General features: G+C 43.8%; 2 protein-coding genes and 1 pseudogene across 2 annotated transcripts; 1 reads left to right on the forward strand and 2 right to left on the reverse strand.

Moving 5' to 3' along the window:
• Positions 1-1492: 1492 nt before the first annotated feature.
• LOC136450167 (polypyrimidine tract-binding protein homolog 1-like) lies at positions 1493-7690 on the reverse strand. Its single transcript, XM_066450508.1, has 11 exons — positions 7553-7690; positions 7251-7458; positions 5875-6084; positions 4078-4140; positions 3837-3910; positions 3665-3760; positions 3402-3459; positions 3220-3309; positions 3063-3141; positions 2860-2972; positions 1493-2389 (listed from the first exon to the last, which is right to left on the reverse strand). Exons 2-11 carry the CDS (start codon positions 7431-7433, stop codon positions 1673-1675), a joined length of 1683 nt encoding a protein of 560 aa, XP_066306605.1. The 5' UTR covers positions 7434-7458; positions 7553-7690; the 3' UTR covers positions 1493-1672.
• On the forward strand, positions 7576-14065 carry LOC136450168 (uncharacterized; annotated as a pseudogene).
• Positions 14066-17047: 2982 nt separating this feature from the next.
• On the reverse strand, positions 17048-23014 carry LOC136452504 (protein SEH1-like). Its single transcript, XM_066453115.1, has 8 exons — positions 22671-23014; positions 21996-22107; positions 21113-21213; positions 20539-20616; positions 20220-20375; positions 19661-19773; positions 17552-17678; positions 17048-17277 (listed from the first exon to the last, which is right to left on the reverse strand). The coding sequence occupies exons 1-8, from the start codon at positions 22812-22814 to the stop codon at positions 17137-17139; spliced, it is 972 nt and encodes a 323-aa protein (XP_066309212.1). The 5' UTR covers positions 22815-23014; the 3' UTR covers positions 17048-17136.
• Positions 23015-23456: the final 442 nt, after the last annotated feature.

The raw sequence follows: 23456 nt of genomic DNA on the forward strand, positions 1-23456 counted from the left end.
GCAGGAAGGCTCTACTTTCTAACTGGTTGCATGGGAGAGAGAGAGGGAAGCGAGGCCGGGGCGCAGGCAGGTATAAGGGGTTGCCACGCCGTGATGCATGGCGCGGCAGTCCCGACGCGCCCTGATCGGTGGCGCGGCAGAGCTGGGCCACATCACCGGTCAGTGGCCACGTTGGCAGCCTCGTCGCGCCGCCATGCATAGCACGGCAGATTGAATTCGCCGCGCCGTGCGAATAGGCGCGGCAAAAAGTGTTAGATTTGAAAAAAAACAGTGTCAGTTTAAAAAAATAATGTGTTAAAAATAAAAAAAAATCCCAAAAAAGGGCGTGACTGGATGCCCCGCCCTCAGCCACGGCGCCGCGGACAGCCCTCTCTGAGCAGCGCCGCCTGCCCGCCTTGCACTGGATCTTGGCCCCTTCGTTCGTGGCCATGACCCTCGTGGTGGCGGCACGGAGGCTCTTGGTCAAGCCTCTCCGCCGCGCATGTGCTCCTCGGCCATCCGCTTGGTGAGCGCGACAAACTCCAGGCTCGACATTTGCGGCTGCTCCGCTAGATGATGAGCACAATGACGATGCCGAGCAGGACGATGACGAGCAGGAAGAGGAGCAGCCGGATGATGATGCCGATGCAGAGGACACTTGTGGCTGCTCCGCTGGTACTCCTTGCCCAGCTCTTTGTTGCCGCCCAGGGCTCCTCGCCGTGGTCGTCGGAGATGATGCGCTCGAGAGCACGGATATCGCGGCGCGGGCGCGACGGAGAGCACGGTGAAGAACCGGCGCAGGCGTTGGTCCGTGACCTCGCCAGCCCCCGACACCGGGAGCTCAATCCCGTTGCCAAACCCACCCACGCACCCCCCCCACCCCCCTGCCCAGCGCACGGCGGGTAGTGTGGGTCAGGTTGGGCACGGCGTGCAGAGGCATGGTGCTAGTCTGCTCCTTGCTCTCTCCCTAACGTCCTTTGTCTTCGAGTGTGCTATTGCCACCGGCGATCCGCGCCCGCATAGGCACATGGAGCAGAGCGCACGCGTGCCCGGGGCGGCGGCGCAGTCAAGGTAGAAGCAGAACAGGGGCCGACGGCAGGGAGAGGCCACAGCACGCGGTGGCCATCTCGGCGAGCATGAGCGCAGCATCGTCATCGGGCACGAGCCACGAGGTGGATCACCTCCCGGCATCCTCACTTAGACGCGCGAGGCGGTCAGGGCCGAGCGTGCGCCGGCCGGCGGCCCAAGTCGCGTGGCCAAGAATGCCACCGTGGACAGCCACGTGCACAAAACCAGGTAGCAAAACCAGCCAGGGGGTAAAATGACTGGTTTGGTAAAGTTTAAGGTGCTGGATACCTGGTTTTAGAGTTTGATGGGTTAAGTAAACTACTCACTATACTTCAGGTGGTTATTTACACTTTTCCTTTCTTTTACATTTGCTTCTACTACTTCAGTATAACCACAAAGATCATTGTGGCGGTGCTCCAACATTTGGCTGACATGCAGGTTCATGTAACGCAGTGACCCCAACTTGGAACTGAAAGGCTATGTTTTGTTGTTGTTGTACAAGAGATAAACCAAATATAGACCCTACTTAAACTGGAACAGCATCGATATTCACCTGAAAACGGCAACAGAAGGCTTGACATACATCCATCACCATCAACGATCTAACATTGCAAAGTTCAAATTGCTAACGACCATATGGACCCCGAGGTGCAAATGTAAACTGCTGGCCTCCCTGCTCAGGGAAGCGCATCATCTGAGGCTCCATACCCGGAGGAAACTGCTGGGTACCATACATTGGGAACTGTAGCATTGGTTGTCCTGGACCTTGTGAAAACGGGAGGCCTCCAAAACCTGGAGCTTGCATCATCTGAGGACCCGGAGGTAGCTGCTGCCCACCGAGGGCAGGGTAAGGCATTGTTTGTGGCCCAGGCGCGTTTGGAAGTGGATGGCTTCCGTTGCCGAGATACTGCATGAATTGGGCTGAACCTGGAGGTAGCTGATAGTTTACATGACTTGACATCTGTTGACTTCCTTGGCCTGAAGGCTGCACCATCTGAGCTTGAGCTGAGCCATGCGCAAACTGCAGGGCACCATAGCCTGGGAACCCCGGAGCAACACCAGGTGGGGCTTGTAGGATGGCCTGGCCAAGGTACTGTGCAGGTCCACCCGAGGAAACAACAGGTGCTTGCAGGAGTGGCTCACTGGAAGGATTAGAAGGTACAGCAACTGATGGATCTCCTGGTGGCATTACTGAATTGGTGGATGCAGAAGGAACACTACCCTGTGCTGGTGGAATGGCAGCGCCAACGTTTGGTATTGGCTGAGGACCAAGAATGGAAGGTTGATCACTGCTTGGAGTCGCATTCCCCTTGGTATAATCTCTACCTCGCTCATTGTTAACCTGAAAAGAGATCATGCAATCAATAAATGAACTTTTCAAATCATCAACAGATTCAACATTATCTCATTTATTCTTTGCAGTTTGTAAGACAAGATTGGCTGAATGATTAGATTGATTAGAGGTGCAGGGTACACACATATATAGGCGAGGATTCCTAGACTTGGTTTAGAGAAATAATACCAATCAAGGATATCCTAGCCTATCTCTAACTTTTTTTTGGAGAATACGCACGAGAGCTGCGTATCATTGCATTAAGGAGAGCTGCATATCCTAGCCTATCTCTAATCATACTACCAAATACACAATAGGCGCCAGGCCTGTAGCCATCGGCCCAAAGGGCCCAACCGAGTGAGCCTAAAATCTCTCTAATACAGTTCATTCAAAATAAATTTTCGTATTTATTTTCTAGCACGACAAAGCACCACAGACTACAGCAAATTTGATCATATAGAGGAACTGCTAGAAATTACCTTAACATTAAGCTCAGTATGGCGTGAAAATGTGAGGTGCAGTTTGCAGTAGCCACCTTCATAGATGCTGTGTCCTTCTAGTGCTTCTTTTGCTGCAACCGCAGTTTGAATGTCTACCAAAAAAGCATACAGAACTTGAGAGACATGCGTGATGAGTCACATGACATGCATGGACAGTTAAATTTTGACAAGTTGGTTTTTACCTGGATACTGGATCAATGCTTGGAAGCCATTCTTCTCGAAAATAGCAATCTTCTGTACAAATCCAAAAGCTGAAAAGACCTGACAATTACAGGATACAAAAAAGTTGGTGAAAACTGCATGTATTAACCACCATCATTGTTTACTTTAACATGTTACCTCATGAAGCACATCTATTGTAACAACATATTGCATGTTCTCAACAGATGCAAGCAGTATATTGCTCTCTGCTTCCTGCTTTTTCCCATCCTGGTCATAACAGTGTGGATACAATAACTATATTAGCAATTTAGCACAAGCACAAAATCAAAGCATACATGCTCAAAAGTAAGAAGTCCTACCAGTCCAGAGCCATCTTTAGCAGAGTCCAGAAAAGGAAGGTAAGGATTAGTGAAGTCCCTAAAGGAAACAGTGAAGGATAATTAAGAGTCATACGATTCCTTGAATATTACAAACCACCCAAATTGATAAAGTAAATATCTGACAGACAAAAATACTTTTCCCCACAAAATGAAATAATTCAATGGATAAAACTCGAAGAATCCATCCATCAAACAGGATGTACAACAAAAAAGCCTCATCTCTACAACTGAGTAAACCTTACCTACTCCTGTGGCTCTGATACTTGACGTTGAGAACACTGTGTGCTGAATAGGTTATTCTCAAAGTGCAGGCCCCATCCAGTTCTGGTAGCAAATAGCTGCAACACAAGACAAATAATTATACATTTGTGTTGCAAAAGAGTACAGCAGAAAATTAATAATCAAAAGCAATACCTAGGAATGCATCTACCATCCAGTGCAGCTTTTGCAGATGTTGCAGTTTCAGCATCAGAAAACTGGATTAATGCCTACAGGCAAGATTAAAAAAAACATAACCTTAGATAAAAGCATCTGAGCCTGGGCAAAGAAAAAAATAGAGAAATCATGATAGTGTTATCAACAAAATAGTGAAATACATTGCTGCTATGGATGACGGATGAGACATGTGATAGAATGAGTAAAGTAAAACCATCACCTGATAACCAGATGCTTTCTCAAAGGTAGCTATCTTATGAACAAATCCAAAAGCAGAAAATACCTGCGCACACATACATCAGCTGTTAATACCAATGGTGAAACAGTATAGTAAAACCAAGTGCATGCATTAATATAACTGGAAAGTGAAATGATCTTAAATTGGAAGTGGCAGCCAAAGGCTGGCTGATCTCAACACCAAGCACAACTAATATTTATATAAACATACAGAAAAGCTTACAACTAAAAGAAAGATTTTGTCAGTAATAATCAATAACAATGAATCGACGGTACTAGCACACAACTGTATATGTTCAAAACCTTTCAACCTGCTAGTGAGGATAATGCAGATGAATTCATCACTCCTGGATAAAATTGTGACATCAAGCTGTTACTAAAGTACAGAATCAATGCATTTCTAGGCTTTGTAAGGATTGTCTAGAGAAAGAGATCAGAAAGGAGCACATCTAAAAAGCATTCATTCATGCGCCAATGACAAAGGAGATTAAATCTAATACATCAAGTTTCTACCCATGGAATTCCAAAGTGTAGCTACAATATTCACAGTGGAAAGTGAGTGAACTCATTAAACTGTTCACCCATATGAACCAACAGTCCACATGTTACAATTTTGAAGCTCGCCTTAACAGCGTATTAAAAGTGTGTCAATCAAATGACACTATGGAGCATAAAGACAAGATAGTTCTTGTAAAGAACACATAAAAGATTGCAAAAAAGTCTAATCTAACCATCATACAAAAGATTGTAAAGTAATTCTTCTAATCAACATACAGAATATAGCATATAACTCGAGTTGGCAGCTTGCAGATCTGTAATAAGAGAGCTAAAATCCCACTTGCAAGATGGTATTAAACCTGTTTCGTTAAACAAATCAGTGCAATTAGACATGACAAAATGAATGGCATATTTAAGCCAATCAAGTTCATTATATTTACCTTAGTGAAAACAAGAATATTCATTCCCTATTATTGATGCATTATATTTATGTTTCTTTTCTCTCTTTCTTTTCCTTGGCTGATGGCTCATATTGGATATCAATTATAGCCTACCACAACTTGTTTGGGCTTTGTTATTGAAAACAAGAATATGTGGCGCTGACTACTTCTGATCTAATTTATCTAATTTGTAAAACAAACCCACAAAACACAGAATCTTCATGATGTTCCTTATCAATTTCAAGGGGATGGTTTTCTACTCAAGTAGTAACAGCAGTGTCGATATAACTTGGAAACATCATAAGAAAGATTAAAAAAGCATCATATCGGCAGAAAAAAAGGAACTCCAGCAATCCAGGGAAGAGCACTTGATAATAATCATACAAATATGCCAGCTACCGATCTGAAACGACCTCCATTGAGAAAAATGCACACACCAATCTTAGGCACTAACTAGAACACAACTTATAACAACAAAAAACTAAAACGGACATCGATGAAGGTAGATGCAACCAATCCAAAGAGGGATACTTGGATGAAAGGGTATGGGAGGGGATGGGTAGAGAGAAGAGGGACAGGGGGAGGGGAGGGGAGGGGAGGGGAGGGGAGGGGAAGGGAGGAGTAGGGCAGCGGTGAGTAAGGGAGAGGAAACAAACACACACATGTGTTCCAGATGCTGCCTGCCATGATACTCCGTGACAACGGCTTGCTAATCCATTCAGATCATGCAAAACAATGTGCTAGAAGTTACTAAGACAGTCCTGGCACATCAAAGTATTCCTGCAGATAAAATCAGTTGGCCTAAATAACATAAATCTCAATGCAACTGTTAACATCCTTACCACGTGTAGAACATCAATGCTGACAGAATCTGGCGCCACACCCTCCATTCCCACAAGCAAAACGTTGCCTGAACCTTCCCCAGTTGTCTTGTTGTTGATAATCTCCTGTCTATTGGAGTACTGAAGGTACACATTTTTCCCTCTTACCTGTGCTGGCTCTGCTGATGATGCGTAATATGATATCATGGAAATTGCTTGATTTTGGTCAGCCTGCAGAACAATAAATAAAAGAAATTAAAAGAACATGCAGTCACTTCACATTGCTCAGGTGGCAATGTTTTTAGGTCGTCCGGTCGAACCTAGTCGCCATGGGACCGACCAGGAGACTAATCGTGATTAGTCGTCGACCAGGCCGATTAGTCGACCCTGGTCGTCCATGTATATATATATATATATATATATATATATATATATATATATATATATATATAGTATACACAATAAAGCAAGCTTCAAGACTGCATTAGTGTTTAGACACTAATGGATCTTGACGCACCTGAACAGCAGCACTGCTTCAGTAGCAAAATAACTAACATTTAGCAGCCCATAGAAGCCACACAGCCAGCATATTACATAACCAAATTAGTTCAGTACAGATAAGCTAAAGTGTTCTACACAAAGTCACAAACATTGACATTCAATAGTCCCACATGTCCGCCCAGTTAAACAGGCCCAAAAACAGAGTAACCAAACTGGTCGTCCCTATCCTAGTCAGATGACTAATCGCGATTAGTCGTCGACTAATCGGACGATCAACTTTCTGGTAGAGCTAATCGAGTCGGTCCTCCTAATCGAATACCAGGGGCAGGACGACTAATCGCGATTAATCGAACGACACGAAAACATTGCATCATGGCCATTCTAATATCATTGTTGTTTCACCAAATGATAAAGTATCCCCCCCCCCCCCCCTCCAAAAAAAAACAAAGACAAATTTCCACACATTTTTCAGTCATCTCACTTGTCTTAACCAAAAAAGGAAGTCCATGAGAACATATACATGGGACTTTTCTTGTGCTACGACATCTTAATGGGATTTAGATTGTTCATATTCACCACATATCATAGAACCTAGGCGATAAGAAAGAGAGGAGGTACAACCATTACTAGTTGCACAGTCAAATCGAATTGGTCAATTCCACTTCCAATGACAAGCCTCTATTTAACTGGCACATCCAACTCATCAATTTAAAAAAACAGCAACATGAGACAAGAGAACATAGCTTCTCCCCCGAAACTATCTGGATAGCTAATGTATATATTACAACCACTTTGCCACAATTCAGTATTAATGATCCGGAAAAGTTGAAGAGGTGAACTCTGGGGGGGGGGGGGGGGGGGGGGGGGGGGGGGGGGGGGGAGCTGGTGGTACTCACGAATTCGATGAATGCCTGATTGCGGTTGGCGCCGACGCCGCACTTGGTGTTGACGACCTTGCCAAAGGGGGTCCCCAGCTCGATCAGCTCCTCGGGAGTGCAGTCCCATGGCAGATTCCGCAGGTGGAGCACCTTCGACGGCGGCTGCGTGTACCGGAACTGCGGCTGCCCACCGGAAGCCATCCCTCCCGAATCTTATCCTCCAAACCTACCGCGTCATCAGTGGTAAGTAAACCACATCAAGGAAGCTTTTTGCATTAAAAATAGAACGCTCTCGTAACCATGGATCCAAGGGTTCTCACCTTGCGGGGGGCGACCGGCGGCGGCGAAGCGAGTGGCCGGAGCGGACGAAGACGGATTGGAATCGGGAACGTATCGCGGTATCGGTGCGGTCAATCAGTCCCGTCTAATGGCTAAAGCCGCCTAGGGTTTCGTATCGAACCCTGAATAGGCCCGTTGATAGGTTATAATGGGCTTCGGCCATGCAGCCGAGTCGGAATTCTACAGCCCAAAGCCCCAAACCACCGAGAAGCCAGAAGAAGTCCAGCCCAGTTTGGACAACTCATCACAGCACGATCCACTCTTCCCTCGTGGGCTCGTGGCCTCGTCGAGTCATCGTTCGTCGCCACCGCCGGAGAAATGCCGCCGAGGAGGCGAGATAGCCGGAGACCCCGCGACCCGTCGCCGCCGTCCTCCGATGCAAGAGCACCAACCTCCGCCTCAGGCTTGCGTCTCACACTCCTCGTTCCCCTCCTTCTCCTGGTCCTCGTCCTCGCCGCCCTTGGCTTCTCCGGCCTCCTCTCCCGGTCCCCTCCCCACTCCGAGACGCTACAGACTACTGCCCACTCCGTCTACGAGCGCGGTCTCGTCAAGCGCGACGTCTCCACACGAGAGATCCTCGCTGTAAGCACCTCGTGGTCGTATTGCACGATCCAATCGTTTGTCGTTATAGCTGAACTCCTTACTAGAGTGGCCACTGTCGCTGTGCCTCCCCCATCCCCCCGCTGCTGGACCGCGTGATGCTGGCGTGCTTTATGCAGGAGCACACAAGGGTTTCCGAGAACAGGTCGCAGCGCAACTTCGCGAACCCCGTCCTCGCCTATGTGACCCCCTGGTGCGCCACTTCTGCAATTCCGTGCATGCTTACGGTATCTACCTTCGGTCGTGAAATGCTCTACTGTTGCACTATCACATATCAAACCGCTATAGTTCTGTAGGAGGCGCATGAATAGGTCAGCCACGTTCCTTGTATAACTTATCTTAATAGTGTTTTGTTTCTGGCTTATATGTACGGCCTGTTCACTGGTTGGTTTCTGGGCTGATAAGCCCGGCTGGTGCTGGTTCGTTGTGAAAGGAAAACACTGTTGGCTGGCTGATAAGCCCTGGCTGAAACCAACAAGCGAACAGGCTGGTAGAGTGAACTGCTGTTTATAGCAGTAGAACTAGAACCAGGTTTCTAATGATTTTCAGCTCAAACTGGTTTGCTGAGGATTGGGTTTCATGGGCTATTGACAAGTTCTGTTTAAAACTAGTTTGGCAGTGGATCCCATGGATTGAGAATTCGCTTTTACATGTGTTTCTTTTTGTTAGTCATAGATGCCAATTTGCCTGAAAATGGATCCCATGGCAGCTAATGGCATAACATCAAATGCAAGACCGATAATGATGAATATCAGATTTGCGAAATCCGTCTCGCACCAACAGGATTTCATAAATCTGATTTGCATCATCATCGCCTCATCGTCTTGCATTTGAATGTCATGCCATTAGCTGTCATGCTTGTTGCATTAATGTGGGAGCTCATGATGCAGGAACTCCAAAGGTTATGGCATGGCAAAGTTGTTCAGCAAAAAGCTTACTCATGTATCACCAGTGTGGTACGATTTGAAGAGGTCTGTCGATTCCCTGTAGCAAAGCAGTTTCCAACTATCTTCCTTCATCAAGCTGTTTTTCTAATGCATAATTTCTTCAGTGATAGGAACAGGCTAGTTCTGGAAGGAGAACACAATTTTGATGCCAAATGGGTCTCTGAACTTCAAAGCAATGGGTCTCTGGTAACCATCTACCTGTTTTCCTTTACATAGGCTTGCTATTACGTGTCGTGTTGAACTGTTGGTCAAGTTGGCATTGTCTAATCTATGACGTGATTTGATCTCTCAATTTATTCCCCAGGGCTCCAGGCTGTATTTGTGTGTGTATCATATACCAGAAAAGTTGTATTTTGCCCCCTATAGCGTCAAAAATATAAAATAAAAACAAAAAAGTGGTACTTCAATCAGATTAGCTTAGCTGCGGATAAAAATGATAGGTTTGCGATGTTTTATACTTTTATTTATTTGCTGTCTGCATAGTACATAGAGTATGGGGGAATGAATGTTTTCCACAGTTGAGTTTTGGCTTTCATTCTTGTTTTCCAGGTAGTACCAAGAATCGTCTTGGAAGCATTTCCTGCTGTTTTACTATTGGAAAAGAAGCAAAAAGAAAAAGCTATTGATCTAATAGTGAGTGAATGCAGGTAAAATCCTGTACCATCTCATTTGCAGATAAACATATGCTTTATGATGGCCTGACTTCTGGCTGTCAGTTAATAGGGATAAGGGCTATGATGGTATTGTGCTCGAATCCTGGTCAAGATGGGCTGTTTATGGTGTGCTGGATGATCAAGAGCTACGTTACATGGTACTTCAGTTATCATTCTGCAGCAACATTGTTTTAACAAATGAACTTACATGGTCATGTCTGAACTATCAGTACCAGATATGGCAGCTTGTGCACCCATGGAGTCTTGTCATATACCATCCTCTGTCCCAAATTATAGGTCGTTTTGGCTTTTCTAGGTGCATAGTTAACAAATCAACTTACATGGTCTTGTCTGAACTACCAGTACCAGATATGGCAGCTTGTGCACCCATGGAGTCTTGTCATATACCACCCTCTGTCCCAAATTATAGGTCGTTTTGGCTTTTCTAGGTACATAGCTTTTGTTATCCACCTAGATCTACGATATGTCTAGATACATAGCAAAAGCTATGTACCTAGAAAGGCCAAAATGACCTATAAATTGGAACAGAGGGAGTATAAGATTTGCATTCTTTTCATCATCATGTTACCTTTCTGAAGTAGTAGTTGATCGCACCAATAGCCTCTCCAAACTATAGAGAAGGCTAACAAAGCACATGATTTGTGAATCATATACCACTAAGAATAACACTTGGCAGGCAGTTCTTGTATTCTTGAATCCATGCAAAACAATTCTGTAACTCCAAAGTGAAAGTGGAAAATTGAAACATATCACCTTTGTTTAGATACCCATGACAGATCTGAACAGACATCATACTTTTTATTAGTACAAGATTGTATCTGGCATGTTTAGAAAGAAAGATTAAAATGGCAAAAACATAACCCTGGTTGAAGATCGTTTAGGAAGCAAGTTAATTTTGGCTAACAAATCACACAGATGATCATGTTTTTTTGCATGTTAATGATACTGTCATTGCAAATATTGTAGAACAGTACATTGACTGTTGAGGAAAAATGACGGTTAAAAATATTTGATAAAGATTTTTCAGAGTCTCAGAGCATTGAAACATCATCAGTTGTTTCTATCACTGGCGGTTACACTCCATGATTATTTTGTGGTTTTCAACAGGCACTTCAATTTCTTAAGCAGCTGGGGGAGGCTCTGCATTCAGTCAGTTCCAAATCAAGTAGCCGCCATTTGGAATTAATTTATGTTATCCCGGCTCCGAGAATGCAAAAGCTCAATGATCAGGACTTTGGACCCGAAGATCTCATGCATCTGGCTGACACTTTAGATGGTTTTTCTCTTATGACATACGACTTCTCAGGACCCTCAAAATCCTGGTCCCAGTGGACCTCTGAAGTGGGTACATGATTCTTTAGCAGCACTTCTTTCAGCCAAAGGTTCCTCTCATAGCAATTCACATTCACGGATGATATTCCTTGGGATCAATTTTTATGGGAATGATTTTCTACTGTCTAGAGGTACATATAACTTATCTTTCTCGTCTTTTCATTTGACATGATCAAATAAGCTTCTGTATAGCTGTGGGCAACAAAAGTTCACGCATGTTTCTTCTGTATGTTGTTTGGATTTTCACTAAACTTACAGATAACATGTACTCGATGTAGTTTAACATGATCATGTTGATGTTCCATGCGGAGGATGTGGTACATTTCCCAAGTATGGTCTGAAATTGTACCTTCTTTGAGTTTATATTTGACCTACACTAGAGAAGTTATGTTTTTTATGAACACTGATTTTATGCTTCTCTGAAAAAAAAACTTAGTTTCATTGGTCCTGAAGCAGTATTACAAAATGTGGGAGTAGTGGATACAGATCGAAAGATCAATCTGTTCTGAAGTTTGTGCCTTTTACATATTGGGAAATTTTCAAAAACCATCAACAAGTCATAGGGTTGGTCAATGGAACCCGGTTTCTGTGGTCACCAGGTTGGATGAGCTCCACCTCCCAGTGACTGAGAAGTATTTGCTTCCCACCAGGTCACGCGCCCTGGACATCCTGTCCATCCAAAACATAGATTGGCCTGCTCGGTAAAGATGGCTGCAGCTGCTCCAGCCTCCCCTAACAGCTACAGTAGGTGACAGGTAATATAGTATGCAGCAACAGCCTAAAAAGCTGCAGCCATCTCTACTGATCAGGTCGATTGGAGGGTAATGGAGCCATCATCGTTCTGATCCACCCACACCTTCTTTGTCCTTATCTCTTGACCCTGCGTGTGCGCCTCCCCCGCCTCTTCCTCTGCCTCCCTCCCTGATCTCGTCCCCCTGCCTACTTCCACTGCCTCTCCCGGCTCCGGTGGTGCCAGCGCCGCAGGAACTGCCGCTCTCCACCACGGCCAGCAGCACTAACCACTCCAAGCACGACGCCCCTGCCTCCATACATGCCCAACTGCCATCCACCACCGCTGCGGTGGGCGGTGCCCCTGCCGCCTCACCATCCTGCGCACCACTTGCGACCACCACCAAGCCGGCAACTTCTCCAGCCATCTCTCTATATCCGGAGGCCACCAAGATCTGAAAAAACCAAACCCCAACCCGTAATCCTAACCCACTAGAGTTAATGGAGATGCGAGACATGAAGAAGAAGCCCAGTGCCGTGGCGCGACTCAGCTTCGTTCCACATCGGTTGCACATGTAAAGTGTTCTTTGAACGTGCTGTGTCTAGTCAGTCACGCCAATGCATGTGGTGTGACTGTAGTGACGAGTTGCACCATGGCGTTTGGTGTGACTAGAAGGGCTAGTTTCTGGAGAAATAGTTTGTGACGTGCTTTTTAAAAAACATTAGTGTTCTTGGGCTAAAATAAAATAATAATTCCGGAGAAGAGGGCTCTGTTATCATTCTAGAATCATCTAGCAGTCGGTCTAGAGGGTAGACATCAAGTGCAGTAGACAACGGTAACGATGTAGACCTAGAATGCTATCTAGAGGAAGGAGAAGGTGTTGAACCTGAGATCCCAGAGGGAGTGGATCCAGAGGCCTCCATCAGCTTCGTCGGTGAAGTCTGCTCACGGGCAGCGATGGTTGGAGTAGAGGTTGCACGGACGTCGATGCAGTGCAGACGGGGCGTAGCAGTGACGACGGCGAGGATCAGCGGAGCTTCCCGTCGCTGGCTGCGCGCCCTCTTAGATCGGTCTAGGGTTTGTCGGTGGGGTTTGCGGCTCACGGCGAACCTCGTGCATTGAGCCGCCGGCCCCCCCACCTCTTTATATAGCGCAGTGCAACGGGGGCCCACCAACCATGTAGGGTTGGACGCCCCCGATCAGGGCGCGTGACCAAGGCCCAATAGGCCGTTGGGCTTATTGGTTGAGAGATCAATCTAACAGGCTCGACAGAGGAGGTACACATTTTGACCCCAAAAATTCTGTAAATGGATGCATAGCACCGTTGAACTTCCCTCCGTCAGAAAGAACGGATCTTGACGGAACAGGTTAATGGCCTGGATGTCTAGGGCGCTAGCCATCCTGAGCGCCATATAAACACCCCACGCTCCTAAAATTAATAGCATTACGCATACTTGTGGACAACTTTCGCTGGTAGTTGACTGGTTAAAAATTTGTTTCTGGCGCTGAATCTTTTCCCTATACAGTTTAATTTTGGGGAGAAAACTGAAGACGGTAGAGCCACACGTTGGGCAACCTGGGCCACAGCTCCCTTGGCCCAATTTTTTTTTTCTTAGCAATTGTATATTTTGGCCCTTGTGAACTGAAGTCTGGAGGCAATCGTTTATGTATAGCATTTCCATTTTTTTTTTTTGGTTAGCAATCGTATATTTTTCCCTCCATAGGCTTCCGTATTTGTGTTTTATACATGTTTATTCATATTATCCAAGTCCCCCCTCCCCCTTACACCCCCCCCCCCCCCCCCCCCCCCCCCCCCCCCCCCCCCCCCGTTTTTCCACTAACTCCACCCCCGTTTTTCCACTAACTGAAGAACCTCCAATGTCTTATTGATGTTTGCACATAGGCAGTGGTGGTGGTGCTTGAAGGCGTGAAGCATGCTGTATTTTATCCAACACTGATGTCACTTTCTGTACGTTTGGATGAAGCGCGAAATTGGGGAACAGGCCTTTCAATTTGGTAGATTGGACAAGGTTTAGACTACTTTTTTGATGTTTTATAGGAATGTGTCAATATGCCTTTGGTATGGAGTTGTGTCTATTAAACTAGCGTGTGGCGTATGGTCTTTTTGGTACTGTATGCACTGTTCTTTTCAGCATTGGTACTATCAGCTGGTAACAGCTCACATCTTCCATGAGAAACTGCGTTACTGAAGTTTTCTGCCGGCTGGGTACACACAAGTGAAGTTGTAAGAGGCCACTGTATTCATCTTTTCTTATGGCGTACTATACTGTTATACATCTTCTAAAACATGATTTGCAAAATTGGCATCATGTCATAACAAGGTGTACACAAGCTGAAAACCAGCAAACTCACTTGATAATGCCAAATCCACAGCACTCCTTGCGCAAACTAAGGGCATCTCCAAGGATTGAGCTAGCAAACTATCTCATATTTTGCTACATCATTTAAAGAATAGTACATATTCAACTATAAACATCTTATAATGGGTCCCATATCATTTCTTTCCTCTCATCTACACCTCACTGTGGGCTCCAACAATAGCCTTGTAGTTTGATCGAGCCTGGCTGGGAAATAAGAGAGAGCTCTTCAGCTGAGGTGAATCTGTATGAGCTAGTTGAACTATCACTGTTGGAGCTGCCATGATAATACTGTTTGGCTTTCTTCAGTTTTGCCAGTTTAAGATTATTTATCAGCACATACTTACATATATTATCGATATAAATCTAAGGCCTTGATTTCATCTTTCCTGGTGTTTTTTGGACCAGAACATCTCTACCTCTTCTGCTGTCCTTCCTAGGATTCTTAGCGGCGTTCGGCTTGCTGAAACTTGGCTGAAATTAGCTGAAAAACACGGTTCTGACTGAAATGTTGTGAGAGAAAAACACTGTTTCGGCTGAAAAAAAAAAGCCGAACAAGCCGGATTTAAGGTAAGCCGAACGGGGCCTAATCTCCCACCTACATAATGCCATTGTATGAGCAACACAATTAGGGGAACGGAAGTAACACACACATATATATAGTGTACCTGTTCCCTACAAGCCTGTGCATTCTGAAAACAAGATCTTCCTCTTCTTCCGTGAAGTCAACAAAATGCTGTGCAGTGCTATTAGCTTCTGCAATGAGTGTGAAATGATATAGTAGTTTTCTTAGGAATATTTTTCCTTTGTTTTTCGTATGCTGGATCCGGAAGGGGCTAAATCTGGATACTGCATCTCATTAAGTTGGTCGATGGTAAATAATTTGGCGTCCTGTTTGTCCTCTCAGTTTTTCTCAGTTATAGGGTATCCTAAATGGGCACTGTGCACCATCTATTTTAGTTTTCATGTACATGGAAATAAAGCATGAAGGTTTAGAATATGTTGGTGCAAGATCTCTTAAAATAACGAAATCATATAAGCTATTATCTTGCAGTGAACAAAGGTAAAGCAAAACAAAGCAAAGCAAGAAAATGGTGAACCTTTTGCTTCACGGCGATCATTTTCTTTGGATTTCTTGTCCTGGCTGCCACTGCTGCTATCCATTAGAGGGGTACGGTTAAGTTGTCACCTGGAATGTTAAGGCTAGATTTTTCTTCCACCCTTGTAATTGCCTCTTGATCTCTCGAGTCCCTGGACAAGATAGAGTTATGAGCAAAGTTCAGGTTTTTAAAGAGAGAATTGGTGGTTGCCCATACCTGTACCGATTACGACTAGTGCCAATAGGCTGTTGTTTTTTCCCTCTCGGTATCATTGGGCCAAGAAGATTGTGCCATCCAGTGTCCTTTTTCCTTAGAGTTGGTGCCATGTAGTGTCTTTGATGTTGCGTTTACAGTTAACAACCTTGGCTCAGAATGGAAAAAGACTAGCTAACTCAATTGAGCTTCTTCAATGGAGTGACATCGAGCTTCACTGTTTTTGTTTTTATTTAATAGTAGTAGTACAGTAGATAAAGACCCTGTTTATAATCTTCCATACTCAATTTCTCTTCTTATGCCCCAATTTCTTTTCTTTCTTCCATACTCATATTAAGCTAAGAAGTATAAAATATTAAATGTTTTGCATTTTTTTACTGTATAAAGGCGTATAGAATGTTACATGGAAATTAAAACATATTCACGCCAGACAGGTCCTATAGATTGCCCTGACCTTGCATTTGAAAATTGAAACACTTCGGTAACTTCCCTTATTTGCCTGCAGCAGGTTTACCGATGGGTATTTCCACAAATAGTATTGGGCATGTGGTATCTTCTGTAGGTTCGCCAGAATCAGTATGACAATTGGTTCACAGATGCGCTGGGCTCCATTAGTGTAAAACACTAGCTAAATTAGTAAAGTTTGATCGTATGCGGCTTCTTTTTAGGCCATGTTCGGCTGCTTATATAAGCGTCATGGTATAGTATTTTTCTCTCCCAACAAATCAGTCATACAAATCAGCACAAACGATTTATAGACCAGCCGAAGAAGGCCTTAGTTTGTATCCATGTAGATATGATGTAGATAGGGTACAACATCATTCCTTGGCACGATTTCCGTCTCCCTCCAAATCAGAGCATCTGAAAAACCTAGCGCTAATCTTAAATCTGATACATCATGAAATAAACTTGATTCGACTGATCCGTGGGGGACCGAAGGTTGTGGAATGTTTTGCTTTTAGGCTTTAGTTTAAATCTAGAGTGTAAGGTTTTAAGGGTGTCACATCAAGTGTCACATGGATGTTCGGATACTAATAAAAAAACAAATTATAAAATCCGTCAGTAATCCACATGACAAATTTATTAAGGCTAATTATTCAATCATTAGCACATATGTTACTGTAGCACCATATTATCAAATCATAAACTAATTAGACTTAAAAAATTCATCTCGTAAATTAGTTGTAAACTATGCAATTAGTTATTTTTTTAGTCTATATTTACTACTCTATACATGTGTCCAAATATTCGATAAGATAAGAAGTAAACTTTAAGGAGAATAGCTAAACTAAGGCCTTAATGGTACAAGCATATCAGTGTTATCTGAAAGGACCTGCCGAAGATTTCAAACCATTTGTTAAAGGAGCATGAGCATCTGCTCAGCACGTGTGAGGTTCAACCAATGTACCTCGGTTTTCTGGACTTTTCAATGCGGTCCCAAGAGCGTTAATGACCCAATTTTGATAGCGACATCGCAACCACACAACAATAGTTCATGGGGATAGGTGAAAGAAATACTGGAGAATTCTGCAGCAAGAGCAGCAACTTCTAGTGTTCTGGGAACAAAAATGTTTTCTGAAACAGCTAGGCCCTAGACATGTGATCCACTGCAGTCAAGAACAGCCTGCTCATGCCAAACTCCATCCAAATTAGCCTGCCATAGCTTAACCATGCCGTCTCCTCCGGTTGATGCGAGTGTCATACCGCCCATGTCCCATTCCAGCTGCCACACCTAATCAGATTCAGAATGTAAGATGCAAGTGTAAACAATCACAAAAAAAGATGCGGTCTAGTGTGCAAAAAAACAGACTAAGGTGAATCCACTGTAAGTACTGGAGCTCAGCCTTATTTACAAACTTGATTGAAGCATGTTATATTCCTTATTACTAAACATTTTAGTTCTAAAACTTCTAGGATCTGGAACTATCAACACCATATTCTCCAGGAAGCCCACAATGTTGCATAAAATACCTAGTGTTGAAATGAAGGACAGGTTTCAGTTATACCTCACTATCGTGGCCGTTAAGTAAAGCAACGTTCCGTGTCGAAGGTCTGCTGTCAGCGTCAGTGTTCAAACCTATATGCCAGATTGCAATTCCTTTGCAGGTTGCAACTGCGATAACCTCGTATGGTCTGGAACAGAGCACATCAAAGGGAATAGAAGCATATCAGTATTGTTAAAAGGACAAAAGACTAAAAGAGTAACTGCTACATTGAAACAGATATTTAAGAAACAGTTGTCTCCCATGTTCTAGTATGATAATTTAAACTCAGTATTAGTTGACAGTCATGAGAGCATCTCCAGCAGTTTCCCAATACCTCACCTCTAGTATCCTAGTATTGGGAGAGGTCTATCACTGTTTTCAGGGTTTTTGAGAGAGTTGCTGCAGCAGTACCCCAATAATCTAACCCCAATATTCATCCAGCTATATTTGGCCCAGCTTGTGAATTCAGACCAACTGAACCAGGCAGGCCCAACTAAACTGCTCCTGTTTGTATAAGCCATTGGATCATATTGGCCAGATGAGATCTCTTCTCCACCCTAGTCACTATCCTTTTCTCTCTCCCTCCGTTCTCTCTCTTCTCACCCCTCCCCCTTCTCGGGCACCGTCGCCTCCTCCGCACGCCTCGCCTCTGGTTGGCCCGCCGGCTCCCTCCCTCTCTCTGTGCGATGCTGCTTGCCTGAGAGGTACCCGGTTGGCTCCCTCCCTCCCACTCTGCGTGATGCTGCTCTGCCAGCGTGTGTGCTGCTCTGATGGATCTGCTTTGATGGCACGGTGGAGCTTCATCGATCTCCCACCCGTAGTTGCAACACCCGCCAAAAAAGGCATATTGGGGGCTCTATCGGCTCCCTCATCTTTGAGGGGTGGGGGGGGCTGGATTATGGGGGGATGATAATTATTTTTCCTCATTAGGGTCAGGATTGGATGACTGCTGGAGCAACAAAATCCCTCAAAAAACAGTTTTTGTCATTGGGGATTGAGATAGGGAGGCCACTGGAGATGCTCTGACAGACCCAATTGCCAAAACTTTCTATGCTCAATAAAGCATCAAAGCAACCTGATCTCAGTTATGCCTGATTATTCATTTCAGTCTAGCACTCCAACTATAGGGGGATGTTTGGTCATTGAGAGGCTGGGAATTGGTAGGATTTTTCTCAATGCTCCCATGCGTCCGATTGTGCATCACCATTCACATGCCACTGCCACCCATCGCACTTTGGGGACTGTGGCCTAAAAATCTGGGCATTTGGGGTCCTTGGTTGGATTTTCTCTAACAGAATTGGCTCATAATCTATCGCAAACAGGGCCTAGGCCTTTCTCCTGCTGTCCTCTACAGGCTGAATAGCAGGGAGCACAGGATGATGTTTGGCAGAAATATTCAATTGACAAACATAAGGCAGGACCTAACATCAAAGTGTGCAAAGCAGGCTCGGAAAAGAAATGGTTGACTAAGAAAATGTATGTGTGTTTGGAAAACAATGGAAGGGGCATAGGAACAGGAGTTGTGAGTTAGTGGGGGAACTAGCCTGATTTTGTGTCATTTCTTTGTTTTGCATATATGATGGTAACTAAGAGAGGGTTTTCAAAAGAGAGCATTTTCAACTGTTTGGTTGGGTTGGGAGTGAGAAATAGTAACTAAAGTCATGATGAACAGTTGCAATGTCTCCACCTTCCACTTTAGAACAATTCCAACCTAATTAACTCCCTTGGCTTTAGAACAGTGGGAGCTGAGCCCTCAAATTCCTTTCCCAGCCACTGATTCCAATGTCCACTGACCAATCAAGACAATTCCCCAATTCTAAACACCCATCTCCCATTCCCTTATAACAATTTCCTACGATCAAACACACCTGTAAGGTACTGATCTTTATGCAATATGTAGAAAATAAGTGTAAGATGTATCAGTCAGATTTTACTTGGCTATTCCTGCCCAGTGCCCATAGTTTGTTACAAAGCAATCATGCAGTAGAAAAACAATGAAAATCATGGGTGTTTACACATAAAACAATCACCCAACCACAACATTCATATTAAGAAATGAGTTACTGAGAATAGAAAGCTAGCAACCAAATGATGCTGATAAAGGCATATAATGCTTGATCACAGGGATACCTGCCAATATTAGGAGCCCATGCTACAGCACACACTCTATCTCCCTTATCCTCAGGTGAACCTAGCTCAACAAGTGGAAGCCAGCGCTGATGAGCTTCTTCAAACTCCCAAATCTGTTCATCTTCAGTATATTAAAATCTTGCTGGAGCCACAAAGCAGTTCATCAACTAACGAAAGAAATAGACATAATATGACAACACAGTAACCACAAAGTCAGAGCCACATCATGAAAGGTAATGGGACTCTAACACCCACCCCCCCCCCCCACCCCCACCCCCGAAGTTAAGTTCTTTCTTAGTTTCTCTAAATTTAAAATCAATTAAGAAGGTGATTTTGGGAATATAAATGAAGCTTGAATAAAGGAATAACCTTTACTCTAGAGAGTAACTGTTTTCTGTTTTAGTTATTCTATATGAGCATATTTTCACTTAGGACCTTATCAGTTGCTGAATAGTTGTGATAGGAATTTAAGATGTTTCCCAGTTAGGGTATTGAAGAAGCTTCTACAGACAATAATATACCAAAGAGGAAAATCAGAGGTTAACTAAATCTCACAAACCTTACAAGAGTTGAAATGAGGTGAATCTGAATTGAAGCCAATTGCAAAACTAGCTTGTTGGCTTCCACCTCTTCTTGGATTCCATGCTATCGATGCAGAAGTGCATGCAGGTTTTCCAAATCTGGAGATTGGATCAGTAATGTTTTGGAACTCTGCCTACAAGAATGTGAAGAATCAGATTATTAGTTTATTTTGATAAACAAGATCATATACTAATTATAGAAGATCGAATCATAAGACACTTTGGTTTGCAAACCAAGAATAAACTGAAACAGCATAACTTAAAACTTTGAAAATGGTTAACAGTAGCTAGATAAACCTGAAGCTGCCACTTGTCTAATTCCAATGAATCCAAGAGCTCATAGACCTTGACTTGGCCATCTGAGTATGCAGTAACCTATACAGAAAAATAAAGGTTACTAACAATGAAATGACAGGCACATAGAACATATTACAAGCGAAGATTAATGAAAAAGATTAACAGAATAAAAAGTCTGCATTAGTCAAAATCTGAGATAGTTCACTAAAACAAAGGATGACACATTTCTTTACATAAAAGAATATCTTGGTTGTCTGCTTGCTGCTGTTGGAGGGCATCTAATCTAATGATATTAAAAGTATGATCTTCTATAGCTTGCTGCATTAGATCTCTTAGTGTTTGTCAATATGTATGCTCCATGGTGTGCCTTATTCTGGTCTGAGAAGTGTTTAAAAACATCTCTACTCTATGTACCACCCAGTTGTGCAATAGAAATCAGGCCTATTCTAAATTCTAAATTTTTCTAAAATAACAAAATAAAACGCAAGACAAAAAGATGAGAGGTATAAAAAAACACAAGAAATTATGAATGGGGTGCAAATACAACATCATTGTATCATATGTTATAACCCACCATTTTCAGACTTCCCAGATGTAATCCAAAATGTACATTTAGTATATGAGAGTTGCCATCCTCAAAGATTTTACACTTTCTCCAGGTTGGAAGTTGATCGTCTGTCAGTCGAAACATTCAGAGTAAGGGCTTTTGCCTACCCAGAGATAAATTGATGAATCGAATACAAGATAGCACTAAATAAATCAAAATTGATTTTGGTTTAAGTCAAGATTGAATGATTAGCTCAATATGTTACTTAACACAAACTAAATTTCAAATTTCCTCCATCCGCTTTGAGACTGACTTCTCATAAAAGCACTCGTGCAAGCAGAGAATGATAAACCCCATATTTTTTAGCTTGAGAAAAACTTGAAAGTGAGTGACTAAAAGACAAGGACGAAAGTATCTTTTGGTGGTTTGTTGAAATATTGCAGAACTAAATTACAGTTTACAGAAATGCAAGATACAAACAGGACCTGAAGTAATCTGAAGGTCAGGTTACGTATACCGTCCAATCCTATCCTAGTAAAATAGTCTTGTTATTTATTCTACAAGAGAGGTTGTTAATCAGTCTATATATCCAAATATTCCATGGTAAAAGGTGCTTTCGTGGTCAAAAGGAGTTCTTCAGGTAACTATCAGACTAGCAAGGAAAAAAGAGAAATTTAAACGATTGCTAAGTGATTCACATTTGTTTTTCTGAAACAATGCACACAAGGTACTGTTGAATATATTAATACACACCAAAAAAAAACAGCGCAAAGCTCTCTGACATGAACATAAGGTACTGTTTAATATTCCAATACATAAAAACTAACAAAAGCATGTGAAATGAAAGTACAAGATAATTGCAGATACAGAACAGCATAAACCAAACCTAAAAAAGGATAGAATAACTGACCAGCAGCAACCTCCTCCCACAAAGACAGTGTCCCATCAGCACAAGCACAAGCTATAGCATCCCCATACTCTGGAGGAAGCCAGACGACATTCACAATGGCTTGCTCATGGGCCTGATCCAACACCAACCAGATTATACACCAGAACACACCAATTGGTGGAATCAAAAGAACAACTGAGTTTAACACGATAAACATAGAAAGAACAGATCTTGGATAACAGTTCTCAAGTCATGTGTGCAATGCCCACAATGCTGTATATCCATCATAAATTTCAGAGCAAGCACAAATTCAACGTCAGGAACTCGAATTTTTGCCTCATGAGAAACACTACCATCCCACAGCACTGCTACTTAAGGGTGCTTATTATTCTATATACTGTGCTTTGCTGAAAGAAAAATAATTCTGAAATCTAGAGAACGAATTTGGTAATTTAACCACGCAATGTGCCCATGACAGTCCTGCCTATCATCGTACGCAAGTACTAGAATATACTAGGCAGCAACAAGCTCTAAGCACGCACGAGGCAACAAAAGGCACTGGGCATGCGCTGGAGGCAGATGAACTTACCAAACTAGCACCCGAGCGGAAGCTACCGTCTGAGAAGGGGGCAAGTCATCTTCATGTGGGGGTTTAGGGTTTAGGGGAGAGAGGCGCAGGAGCGACGCGGAACTGACCTGCCACTTGAACGAGGGGGACGGCTGGGAGTCGTAGACGGAGACGGAGCCGTCGACGGCGCCAGCGGCGAGGCGGCGGCCGCAGTGGTTCCAGCCGCAGCACGCCGTCCCGGGACCCAGCTCCGCCACCTGCCGCTCCGTCATTCCGCCGCCTCTTGCCCTCTAGTGATGTCGCGGCGGCGGCGGCGGCGGCGAGTGTCTGCCTGAGTTGGGTTGGGCCGCGGGCCCGGGATTTGCGGCGTTCCGGGTGCGACCGTGCGAGTGCGAGTGCGAGTCGGCCGACAAGGTTGTCGCTGTCCATGGGACGGGACCGGGGATGGAATGGGTTCTAGCCGTGCTGGAAAAGATTACGTGGATGTTGAGCGCCGGAGCACGGGTGTCGTGAAAGAGTGAAATTCAGCACCGGTGAAGTGAAGTTGCATATATCTAAAAACATGTTTTAAGAGTCTTTCTCGCTTGCTATATTTTTTTCGTCCTATATATCTTGTGTGGACACGAAAAAAAACATTCTCATCTTCTATCCGTGTGATAAAGAAGCTGCTGGATCGTAGCAATTAGGAAGAATACAGAGAGTTTCTTAGGGTTACTTTAAAGTCTCAAAAAATATTTTTAGATCCTTGAAATTAGTTTGGGTCTTATTCAGATCTAAACATATGTTTACCCTGACCCGGTAGGCCACGTGGTCTGTTAACTCATATATGGATCCGATAGATGGGACCCGGTCACTAGCAAGGCTCAACCTTAGAAAAATCATATCTTTTTCACACGACCTTAGATGGGCTAATG

Source organism: Miscanthus floridulus, chromosome 5 (genome assembly GCF_019320115.1).
Source record: "Miscanthus floridulus cultivar M001 chromosome 5, ASM1932011v1, whole genome shotgun sequence".
Classification (NCBI taxonomy): domain Eukaryota; kingdom Viridiplantae; phylum Streptophyta; class Magnoliopsida; order Poales; family Poaceae; genus Miscanthus; species Miscanthus floridulus.